The 12,885-nt window shown below is 42.8% G+C and overlaps 1 protein-coding gene across 4 annotated transcripts in view; it reads left to right on the top strand.

Annotated features, from left to right (window-relative positions):
* Positions 1-12,885, top strand: part of NPHP4 (nephrocystin 4) — a 249,137-nt gene that overhangs the window by 46,854 nt on the left and 189,398 nt on the right. For all 4 annotated transcript variants that reach the window (XM_077250341.1, XM_077250340.1, XM_077250338.1 and 1 more), the window contains exons 5-6: positions 4,679-4,743; positions 10,101-10,256. In XM_077250341.1, the coding sequence (XP_077106456.1) occupies positions 4,679-4,743; positions 10,101-10,256 (221 nt within the window). The remainder of the gene's footprint in view (positions 1-4,678; positions 4,744-10,100; positions 10,257-12,885) is intronic.

The raw sequence follows: 12,885 nt of genomic DNA, 5'->3' as shown, positions 1-12,885 counted from the left end.
TCGTGGGTGACCGCACGCCATACAGTTCATTAATGTCCATGGAGCACAACAGGCACCAACATACGACAATACGGTTGCAGTCTCTAATCATGCTGGACTCTACTCCGTCCAGTTACCATGGGTGACTGCACAGCACCCCATACGCTGGGTTACCTTCCAGGAGCTCCTGCTCCATACGCTGACTCCTGTCAGTACTTTCTCTCTCAGGGAAGTTGCCGAACTGGGATCACCATCCCGGGCAATGCCTTGCTCACCAGGCCACCTGACAGTCCGGATCCTCAGACGGGCTGTAGCTTCCCCAAACGCAGTGCCATCACGGACTCTGCACACGCGTCCTCTCTGTGCGCTATTCAGGACGTCCATCCCCATCTGGGACCGTCCAACACGCAGGCCCCAGGTCCAAGGCCTCCCCCATGTGCTCTTCAGGGATCTAGTCCTACTCCCAGGACCTCCCAACACAGAGGCCCTCCAGGACCTGCACACAGACCACTCAGGTCCATCCATCTTTCTTCCATGTGACCCACATGGTCACATTATACACTTGTAGCCAATCCCATAGGTGGGAGGTGGCTAGTTCAACCATTACAACTACAGATATGCCTCCATGCATATCTTGAGGAGCACATGCAGCGCCACCTAGCTGTAACAGGGGTCACTGCATCACAATATATACATTTTTGGTGTATGTGCCATGGATCAAGTGAAGCGGAGAGGGTCTCTCATGTCCCAATGAAGGTCTCAAATATTTCAACAATGGTGACCTGTCTGGTAATTTTCGGCATAAGAATCAAATAAATATATACAGTAAAATACATGGTTTACAGTATGCACTGAACATTACCAGGAAGATTTCTCCAAGATTAAAGAATTAATGGCTATTATGGGCTAAAATGTGGATTATTGCCTCTGTGTCATAATCGATCTACTACTAACCTACTTCAATCCACTGTCTGTATGGCTACTTGGACAACCCCCTCTTAATCCGTATGTTCCCCTCCCCAGTAAATTAATAACACTTGTATTCCCCTCCGGTACCGGCGACCTTCCATCGGTGTCTGCACTGGCTCTCCCGAGGATCCCCTGACATTGTCACAGGATCACTGTGGGCAATCAGCATTGGCTTGAATCTCCTCTTTAATGGATGTAGTTGACATCCAAAGGAGGTGAGCGAGAACCAGCAGCAGCGCTCACTTCCTCCGGTTGTCTTGAAAGAAGAGTGAAGCCAGCCCCGATTGGTTGCAGGGATTGCGTGACATAAAAACGTAACGCGATCCCTGGGCGAGTGAATGCAGACACTGCTGGACCAGTATCTGCAGCGGAGGGGAGTATATAAATGTTATCATTTTGCTGGAGGGAAACAGGGATTGTCTGAGTAATGGATAACCCCTCTAAAGACTTGTTGCATAAAGGTCGCATTCATGGAGCTGTGGAAACAGGTGAGATTAAACCATTTCACTGAAACGTTCTAATTTGCAACCAGACATACGGCCTAAGCCAACCAGAGCTGTGTGATTGTGTATTTTATTTTTCTGTAATAAACACAAATAGTATATGTGTTATTCTAATGAAGACCATGTCGGTAGAGGTCCTTCAGTTGGGACCCCACCCAGTTATAACAACTGGGTGGGGTCTTCAAGAAGACGCCCACAAGGAACAGTTGAGGGCCACGCCAACTTGCATAAAGTGGAAGGTCATATCTCAGGAATAGAGAGGCGTGGAAACAAAAGAAAAAGACTGGATTCAGAAGAATAGCAACATTTACACCGGCTAAATCTTGTCATGTTTCCCTTTTTGTAAATCTTGCCCTCTTATGTAAGTTATCATGGACCTCAACTGTTCCTTGTGGGCGTCTTCCTGAAGACCCCACCCAGTTGTATAAAACAAATAGGTTTATGTAATGGAAAGTTATTGCCCGACCCCTGAGGTTCCTTAGACTCTCTAAGAAGCACCATTAGCCCCTTTTTACTGGAACCATCGTGGATGGATGTAACATTTTATAACACAAAATATAAATAACTGCAAGTAAAAAATTGGAAAAAAGTGACCTATATCAGACCTTGAAGAACCCTCCTTTCCATGCCCAGAATGAGGGGTGTTTGTTAAGGAGCCTAATGATGGCTGTGTGCGAATTCTCAAATTAAAAACTGGCACCGTAACGTGCCCAGATGGCTTCTGATCCTGGGTCTGCATTACAGAGAGGAAGAAGAAGGAAAAAAAGCCGTGAAATAATGTTTGAAAATATTTCCTTCTTTATTTGGGTGTAATTTGGACAATGCTCCCTCATTTAGATTGATGTAATAGCATATTGTGGCTATGATTACACGGTTGAACGTGCCGCCTGAAAAGCCAAGGATCCTGCAAAAACTGCCTAATAAATGCGGCAATACAGTCATCTGGACGAGAAAACTGTCATTAACGGAGACACCGTTCTCTAAAGAGACGTCTGTATCGCTGGATGTAATGTTCTGCTGATGTGAAGAATCAAATGGATGGCTAATAGAATATTTGGTTAGAGAGATATTAAGTTACCGGAGCATGAAGCATTGGCACATATTATTTTATTTATTTATTTATTTTTTCCTAAGGTCACTCTGCCTCCCATAGAATATTAATCACGAGTCAGACGATCGGGATCATTCTTCCAAAAATATAAAACTGGACGATTTTATAGAATTATTTACAGGGAAATTAGATTTTTTTTTTTAGTACATGATTTGTCTGGCTCTCCTGACTTCCTATGTGCTAGTCACACATTCATTTATGGCCCATTTCCTAGATCTGTGGGGATTTAGGTGGTTAGTAGTAGTGATGAGCAAACGTGCTTGGAATAAGGTGTTATCTGAGCATGCTCGGGTGCTAACAGAGCGTCTTCAGCGTGCTCAAATACTATGCTCAAGACCCAGCGGCTGCATGTCTCGCGGATGTTAGACAGCCAGACAGGCAGGCAGGGATTGCCTAACAGCCGTGGGGTCTCGAGCATATTATTTGAGCGTGCCGAAGACGCTTGGTTAGAACCCGAGCATGCTCAGATAACACCTTATCCCAGCACATTGGCTCATCACTAGTGGTTAGTGAACATGTGCCCGTTGACCCCTTTTGTAGGCATCGGCAGTGGAGGATGACTAGTGTAATTTTCTACCAGCTTGGCATCTTGAATGGTTGTCATTACCGGAGATGGTTGGTCACATTTCCGTTTCTCAGAGTAGTTGGCATCAGCCTATTTTTGGAATCAGTGTTGGCTTTTTTTTTTTTCAGAGGTGTGATGACATTGTAGACACGGGCATTATTTTCAGTTGATAGTTGGCACAAGCAAAGGCCTGGTGTCAGTCCAGTTTAGTTACTACTTATTGATGGTTGGCACCAATGCTGGACCTTTTTTTTGGGATCAGTTGATGACCATTTTTCAATGATAACTGGTGCCAAAACTACTCTATTACCTGTGTAATCACACCCCTAGTTGTTTTGATTCATTTTTAGAAGGGCATTTTTCCCTTATCAGATTCTGAGATCGGTGAAGATTCTTGGATCTCCATCAATCTATGATCTTCCCTTATCAGATCCTGAGATCGGTGAAGATTCTAGGATCTCCACCAATCTATGATCTTCCCTTATCAGATACTGAGATCTGTGAAGATTCTAGGATCTCCAGCAATCTATGATCTTTCCCTATCAGATCCTGAGATCTGTGAAGATTCTAGGATCTCCACCAATCTATGATCTTCCCTTAGCAGATCCTGAGATCGGTGAAGGTTCTTGGATCTTCACCAATCTATGATCTTCCCTTAGCAGATCCTGAGATCGGTGAAGGTTCTTGGATCTCCACTAGTCTTTGATCTTCCTATGGGTAGGTGCACACAACCAGTTTCTCTCCATCCGAGAAAACAGTCAGATTATGTGTGAGATAAGTATTTCTCGAAAGGTGGAGAGGAAAAAGTCCATGAACATTGGACATCACCGATGGCATCCAAGTGTGGTCCGATGCTCTCCATGGACCCTTAGACTTGCGTTGCCGATTTTGATTCGACACATCCAATTTTAATTGACCACTCAGTCATGTACACAGCCCCGTACAATAACATGGTACAAGTAAAAAAAACACCTTCATAGCACTCGTCAGATATAATCTGTCGTTTGCACAACCCCTGACTGTAATTTTTTTTTTTTTTTTTCGTTTGGATCAAAGGGTTATTTTTATCTTCTTTAATGGTTTATTATCAGATGGTATTAATAAATACATTTTGAAACGTACTGTTTATTAAAATTTTCAGCTGTTTTTGAGATATCCTCTTTTTTTTTTTCTTTTGCTTTTAGCTTGTTCCCTTGGAGACCGACCACCGCTGCTAAATGGCAGAACATGTACGGTGCTTCCAATGTCTTTTCTATGGAGCTTGTAAGCACTTGTTTTGAAGCTGAGCATGATCCTGGAGAGCGCGGTTACCTCCTAATCTTAGACAGCTTCAGCAGCACAGTATATATTATAAGCTGGACAGCAGCAGTGGTCGGTCTCCTTGGCAGCGGACAGGAAACAAAAGACAAGTGTCAATATCTCAAGAACGGATGCAAATTTTAATAAGCAGTAAATTGCAAAAGTTCTTCTATTTACTGCACTATCCATCTATGAAGATGGATAGGATGGATGTAGGGTGTATTTATTTTTATTTTTTATGTTTGTTTTTAGGTTGACTCTTTACTATGGATCTCCTCGAGCATTGCTTCATCCAGCTTTTAAAGACTTGGCTGAGCGTAAGTAGCCCCTATTTATTCCATCTCTTGATCCCCCCCCCCCCCATGATAATGTCTAATGTGAGGTTAGATTATATCAGTGACATCACCGGGTAAGTAGCAGGATGTATAATTGTCTTTCTATGCCTCGGTATATGCCGGTATATTGACCCTTTATTGTAGTTCCCATAGTTATTTCCATACCCCGAGGATACGGCCATCTCCTGTTGGTGTCATGGATGACGTGATTAGCGATGTTGTCATTGTCAGCTTTGTCCACTAGGGGCGCCAGATAATTGCAGGTGTATTGAAAAATAGTGAGAAGTTTTTTCGAGCTCCAGAAGGGGCGAGCTGCACAGTTTATCTATTCTACCTTGATAAACCACCATAAAAGATGAAGTATTGGAGAGCATCTAACTCAGCCTGGAGGAAAACTAGGAAGAATATGAGAACACGTATGAAAGATAGATGTTCTTAATTTTCTTTTATATGTACGCTGGTAAAAACGTAATTGCAGCTTCTCCTTATGTTACACCTTATCGCACATGGGAACATACATCATTTTTCCATTTAATCACCGGCCATTGTATTTTTTCATCTCTTTCTGTGGATTTTTTATTATTCCTGTCTCTGGTTGTTTATTCTGAGTAATTGTATAAATGTTTTTTTCCTGCGTTATTCTGTGTGCCGGTAATTAATTCGCTGGAGAGGAGCAAAATTTTAGCAGAAAGGAAAAAAAAAATATTATTTTTACTTTGTCCGGTAACGTAGGATAAGTAGAGTGCTATAATGCTGAAATTAGCACCTGCTCCTCAAATACTCTGCGCTGCCTTATAGGGGTATTCCCATCTCCAAGGTCCTATCCCAATATGTAGTAGTAATAATAACAGTGATAATAATTTTAGCAAATACCTCTAATTAGAAATGTAGGATAGTTCTTCTGATTAGCTATACCACTTTCCCTGTGGGCAGGGCATTGCAGTAACTTAGATATACATGGTTATGACCAGTAACAATGGACTGTCACTATGAGTGGTTGTAACCATGGATACCTAAGCTACTGCATTGCCATGCACATGAGGTAAGCAACATAGCGAATCAGAAGAACTATTCTATATTTGTACTTGAAGGTATTTGCTAATATTATTACATCTACTGCATATTGGGATAGGATTTTGAATATGGGAATATCCCTTTAAGTGTTGTTCTTTTCAGGAGCACACTACTCCCCAGCCTTAGGCCTCCTAACGGCCAAGGGATGAAGCGCTCCTCATAATTGACAGTTTAGACCATATTTGTGGCCCGAACTGTGCGCTGTGCCCCTGCAGCATCAGACGAGCCACCGGGGCAGCCTAGCTGGCCAGATCCAACAATGTGCTGTATTCAGAGCAGCACTTACAAGCTCGTTTCTATAGAGCTTCTAAGAGCTGCACTCGTTACCTGGGAGACCGGTTACCTCTTATGTACTGCAGTGGTGGCTGGTGGTGTAGGCAACGATCAGTAAATTATGTTAAATAAAAAAATTGCTTTGTAGTAAGAAGAAAGGTGGCACTCGCCGTCCCATAAAAGACCCTTTATTGGAGAAATATGGGGACGCGTGGTAGACGACGGCCGTTTCGTGCCTCCTGCTCTACAAGTCCTGGGTCATCGGTGTAGTACCTGAGATCCCATTGGGTCAGTGATAAAAACATGTCCATCAAATACTACTGTTCTTGGAGAGGTTGAATTTTGATGCTGGATTTTCCTTCTTGTTTTCCTCCTTTCCTAAGAATATTTTTTAAATAAGAGATAAATTGCAAATTATTTTGTTTTTAAAAGAACTTTTACCACTTAAGACGATGAGGCGACCTCTAAGTGTCTGTGAAAGCCTACTTTTTTTTTTTCCCTTACCGTCCACATTGCCTGATACTGCTCCAGCCCTGGCATAAATAGACATATTGATACCCATGGAACCCAAAGACCATTCCAGTGGGGGGAGATTTGCTAAACAAAATGGCCCAGTATATAGTTGTGGTTGCACCCATAAAAGTTTGAACCATAGTAGTGATGAGCGAGCGTGATCGGATAACGCTATATCCAAGCACACTCACCCTAATCCTTAGTTTTTTTGCCCAGCAAGTGTTCCGAAGAGCGCGACACAGCATCGGCACTGATTGAATGATCTCAAGAACTTCTCTTTCCATGTCATCTTGGACAATAAATGGAGTAGAGCAAGACAGTGTGCCTGTGGCGGAGTACGAGGCTAAATCTCTTGTGGTAGGAATTTCGGCCGCACTTCCACCATGCCGCAGTTGTGCCGTTTTTTTGCCAACCCTTTAGCTGGAGCCCTACCTGCCTTCTCTTGGATTGGGGTGAAATGGGAGGTGTGTTGGTCCGAAAAAAAAAAAACGCAAAAGCAAATGTTGCATTTTACACAATTGATAACTCTTTCACCTTTTTCTCCTGAAATACTTTGTGCTGCTTTAACCCGAAATTGAAATGGTTTGCTGTACCCCACCCTTCCCGTGTTAGTAGGACGGGTGCAATATACATAGAGCAGCATTGGCGTGGCGCCCTCAGCATTTAGGAGACCTATGATGGGTGGTCTTTGAATACAGGTTTGGTTCAGGGCCGTGGTGGGTGGGGTGGTTGCAGTTATGTTTTGCAATCTCCACTTGCAGATTACAGCTTTTTTTTTAATTTTCTGCTGTTAAAATGGCCAGCATCTAGCAAGGCTGAATGGGTTAAACGCCGGACACTCTCTCTTCAGGAAGCGCCCCTGCACCTACAGGAACAGTTTTAATTTAATGCACGTATAATAATTGGCGGAGCTTTTTGCCAGGCACATAAGCTAATTAACATGCTGCTCCGGGCGCCTGCATGAATTATCTGGGAGAAGATATAATTCATGGAAGAAAAAAAAAAAAAGAAACGGTAGAAGGATCTTTCTCCTAAACCACTTCTGGATAATGCAGCAGATTGTCCAAATTGTCCAAAGTTGTTTGAAGACACGAAAGTGAAATTTTAATTGATTCTGTGTCCTGGAACGAGGAATTATCGCCTATTAATGAAACCGTTGCCGCGGCGAGACGTTCCAGATGAGATTTTTACCTGCGGAAAGAAAACTGTTAGTTCAAATTGTAATATGGAAATCTTTTATTAAATGGCCCTTTATTAAAAAAAAAAAGAGACCATTGTTTGTACTGATTGGAAACTTTTGGGTCCCTTTCAGGGGTGTTGCAAAATTCATTTTAGCAGAGGAGGAACTGAAGAGTTAAGATGACTGACATGACCACCAGATAAGTTGCGGTGCTGAGTGATGATTTCTGGGATCCGTAACGGTACAGTGGCCGTGACCGAGTGCTTCACATCTGCCCTTATTCGAATAAATAGGGATGAATCCCACCACGGCGACTGTACGGTCGACAGAGCCGTGCTGTCCGCTCCGCAGCTGATCATATCAGTTTGTCCCCAAGAACAGCTAAACGGCTGCCATGCAGGGTGTCACACCCCACTGATCCCATATTGAAGGCCTATCCGAATTATTGACCACCAATATAAAACTACTGGACAACCCCTTTAAAGTTACCATTTATCCAGCGCATTGGTGCGGAGCAGACCACTGGGATCTCCACCTTGGGTGCGCCCTTTGCCGTCAGACTCCCTGTGGACCCCACTCAGCTTTCGGTTTTTTCTTCTCGCCTTCCATGAGCTGTACATTTTTATTTATAAAGGGGAATCAGGGCTTATTTTTTTGTACCACTAGTTGTATTTTGTAATCCTCATTTTGGGGTCCATATGGCCGATTTTTCTTTTTATTGCAATTTTTTAGGAGGTGCAGTATCTACATCCCCCCCCTCCCACAGTAATTCTGCCATTTAGATTTTTTACATTTGACATTCACCATATGACATAAATATTATGATATTATATTAATTTGGACCGTTACGCACGCAACCATACCAAACATAATTATTTTTTCTAGATTTTCATGTTACGTTTTGGGAAAAGTGCATATGAACGTTAGAAAATTTTATTTTTTCTTCTAGTTTTCATTTCTTCTTACAATTTCCTTTTTATTGCTTTCTCTGTGGGATTTTAACCAGGGCACTCTCGGTCACTTGTACAATACACCGCAATACTCTGATATGGCAGTTCCATCCACACCATGCAATTATGTTACAGGGGGGCTAATAGGGGTTAAAAGAAACACCGTTTTCCATTTGCATTGGTTTAAATGCTACTTTCTTTATTGTCAGCGGCATCTAATCGGTCAATCCGCTGCTTATCGCAGCCGTTGCGCGAGGTTGTCAGCTGTATAACATAGCTAGCACCTGCTCAGTATGGTGCAGACTCAGCTCCTGAGCCCGCTTTATCCACCGTACTTGTCCAGAGCTGCCTCTCAATTCATTCTCTGTGGAACTGCCGGGGAGATCGAGGAATGAATGGAGCGGGGGAGGGGCACTTCGGCAGCCTCTGCCTCATTTCTCAACAGTTGAGCGCCCAGCGATCTGCAGGTTGTCACATATCTTTTGACTTGGTAATGACTTTTAATGACCATTTAAAATAATGCTTTGAAATACAGCATCTAGATGTGGCCATACATGTCTGAGGAGACCCCATAAGGGCTAGTCTTCACTTCCCACAAATAAAAATGGGTTAGTAAGGCTAAACTGCAATTCTAGATGTGGCCTATGGACATGAGTGGGGGCTGTTTATAGAAATAAACATCTGACTAACTTTAAAGGGAACATATCATCAGGTTTCGCTATTTTAATCTGCTGCCACCACTTTCTAAAGAGCTTCATTTTACTCTTCACCATACCCAGTGTTCCCTATGGTATCCATACTGAACCGCTTACACGCTGGCATGAAGTCCTGCATATAGGGCAGAGCTAAATGTGCATGTGCTGGGCTTCAGCTCAAAAGCAATAATGCAAGATAACTTGGGGGATATTTTTAGGAATATCATCCACAAAACAGAGGCAGAGGGGTCTAGACTTTTGGGAAACCCAAAGGCACAGATTTGTGAAACGTTCAGGACAAGCGTAAAGTCCCTGTTCTCAGGCATGCAGGGTTGTAATGGTAAAGTGAGGACACGGGAAGCTCCTTGGACGGCTATTAGAGTGGTGGACGTGGAAAATCTTCAAGCGTCTCCCAATGTATCATGTAGCGTTCATATACATAGAATATATAGAACTAAGAACATCCTACTTGTGAAGATGAATATCCTAGTTTCTCACTTTTCATTTTTGGAGCTTTTGTTCAGTTATCTTGTAAATGTAAATTGTGTTACTCTGCTAGAGAAAATAAAATTGTCCTCCAATCTTTGATGTACATCTCAACCTGAAAATGCCGCAATTTGGTTCCAAATCTTACTTGTAATGGTTTCCTTTCAGTGAACAGACATATGACGCTGATTCAGAAGAGCCATGTTCTGTACAATGTCAGGACACACAATGCACTAAAAGAAGTTTCTCATCTGCTTCCTCCGAATATTCTGGTTTCAGGATCAGAAAGAATTCCTGGTCTCATACAAGGGAAAGATGAGACAGGTGAGCGCTTTCTTGTGTGACAATACTGAAGTAAGAATGAGATTTTGTCTCGATCAGTTTTTTTTGTTACTTGTCAATAGCATTCAATGCTTAACACCATAATACCGCCCACATACACAAGAACATTCCTACTATAATACTGCCTCTATGTATGAGAATATAATTACTATAATACTGCCCCCTATGTACAGGAATATAACCAGTATAATACTGCCTCTATGTACAAAAACATTACTATAATACTGCATTGTATGTACAAGAATATAACTACTATAATACTGCCCCCTATGTACAAGAATATAACTACTATAATACTGCCCCCTATGTACAAGAATATAACTACTATAATACTGCCCCTATGTACAAGAATATAACTACTATAATACTGCTCCTATGTACAGGAATATAACTACTATAATACTGCCCCTATGTACAAGAATATAACTACTATAATACTGTGTCAGGACTCTGAACATTTTGATTACCTTTTGTGCATTACTGCCCTTTTCCAAGATGGCGTCTTTGGTCTCATGTGCACTGTGTCTTCCTGCTATAAAACTCCACCCCAGCCTTCAGTCTGTGCTAGAGTATTCTGCCTTGCATCCAGCTCCTGACGACTCCCTGGCTTTGCACCTGCACCTGCTCCTGTGAACCTGTGTGGAGATTGTGCTACTCAGCTCTGAGTTTCTGCTGCATACATCGGTTTCCAGTAATCCTCCATCTGGCTGCTTGTGTTTGTTTCCATCTGCATTTGCTGGACATGTGAGCTGTTCATGCTCTGCTTAAACCTGAGACTTTTACCCAGGCCTCCCTGGTTGTGCTAAGATATTATTTGAACTGCCTTATAAGCATATCTATATGTGTTTGGACTACCAAGGACTTATTCATGTCAAGTATCCTCAAGAATAATTGTGCTTCATAGACTTTCTGCGTGATTGCATTTTCCTCTGAAGTTTCCTATAGACTGTTAAGCTGCGTTTAATATTTACACCAAGTGTTGTGGACTTGAGTTTCTCTCTGCACCTGTTTGAATCACAGTGTGATAATATAGACTTTACCACTTATAAAACTGTGTCCTGTAGGTGTCTTGTTCCATGCAAAGAGTCTCCTGAGTTATCCCTTATAATCATTGCAGGATACTCTAGTCTCAAAAGAGGAGACTGCTGGAACAATGACTGCAGAAAGCAGACTAGAGCAGGTGTTCTCCATAATTAGATCACTGCAGAAAAATGTGGAAGGTCTGCAAAAGAAGTTTGGAAGCTTTGAACACAATCAACAAGTGTTTGGACAAACTTTGCAGGACTTAAGCACCCGCATGGCAGCCCAGGAAAACAAACTTGCTGGCATAGAGTCCCAGTATGGACGGGTTTTTCAGGACATAAGCACGCAAATGGCTGCACAAGCGACTTTACCATCTGGGCAACCGCCACCAGCTAGCCCACCTAAGTTGCCCCCATTCAGATTTAATGGTGAGCGCAATTTCGTGGCTTTGTGAATCAATGTATGCTATATTTTGATGTGCATGCTGACCGTTTTCCTAATGATAGATCCAAAGTATTGTGTGTAATAATGCTGCTGACCGCACGAGCGCTCGCCTGGGCGAATCCGATGATGGAGTCTCGTGACCCGCGGTTAAATAATTTGGACGATTTTTTGGCCGCTATGGCATTAATGTTTGATGACCCTAATTCGCTGTGCAACCGCTGAATCTGCTTTATTGTCTTTATGCCAGGCTCTGTTATTGAGTATGCTACTGAATTCAGGAGATTAGCGGTAGATACTAATTGGGACAGTTATGCACAATTACCTATTTTTAAAAGGGGTGTCTGTCTAGCATTGTAAAGGATGAATTGTCTCGCTCTGAATCACCACAAGAGCTAGAGACATTTATACAGCATTGTGTGCGCATTGACAATCGCCTTACTGAGCGTAGGCAGGAGAAGTTTGCTGCATATAACCGTATTTCTAACTTTTCCCTTCCTTCCAAAGAGCCTGCAGGTAAAACATCTCGGGAGGTGGAGGAGGTGCCCATGCAAATTGATTCTGTTCAGAGGTGCGAGAGTAATGAGCGCCGGGAGCATCGCCTTCGAGAAAGTCTATGTTTCTACTGCGGCCAGTCTGACCACTTTCTATTCAACTGTCCCAAGTGTCCCAAGCGGCCTAACAAGGTGCTAGCAGCAGTAGGGGAGTATGACAACTGTGATGATGAATCTGACATCTCTGAATGTAGCCTGCCTTTAAACGCTGTATTCCATTCACTTTCTATGAATTCACCCCCCCAAGGAGCTGAAGGAAAAGAACTCTCACTGTTCTCTCCCAATTAAGATCCTGTGTACAGGACAGTGGATTTCCAGTGCAGCTATGATTGACTCTGGTGCAGGTGGCAATTTTATGGATATCGCATTTGTCAAGGAACATGGTATTGAAATTCAGCAAAGAGCCTCTCCAATTACGATGGAAACAGTGGATAGGTCACCTTTAATCTCCGGGCCTGTGGATCAGGAGACCGCACCCCTTGAGAATTTGTTGGAGCCTAATCATCAAGAGCAACTCTCTTTCTTGTTAATATCTTCTCCTCATTTTCCTGTGATTTTAGGCATCCCTTGGCTGCGTTCTCAGAATCCAACTA

Source organism: Ranitomeya variabilis, chromosome 4, assembly GCF_051348905.1.
Source record: "Ranitomeya variabilis isolate aRanVar5 chromosome 4, aRanVar5.hap1, whole genome shotgun sequence".
Lineage (NCBI taxonomy): Eukaryota > Metazoa > Chordata > Amphibia > Anura > Dendrobatidae > Ranitomeya > Ranitomeya variabilis.
The sequence above is the reverse complement of the archived record's forward strand: the minus strand, read 5'-3'. Positions and strand labels throughout refer to the sequence as shown.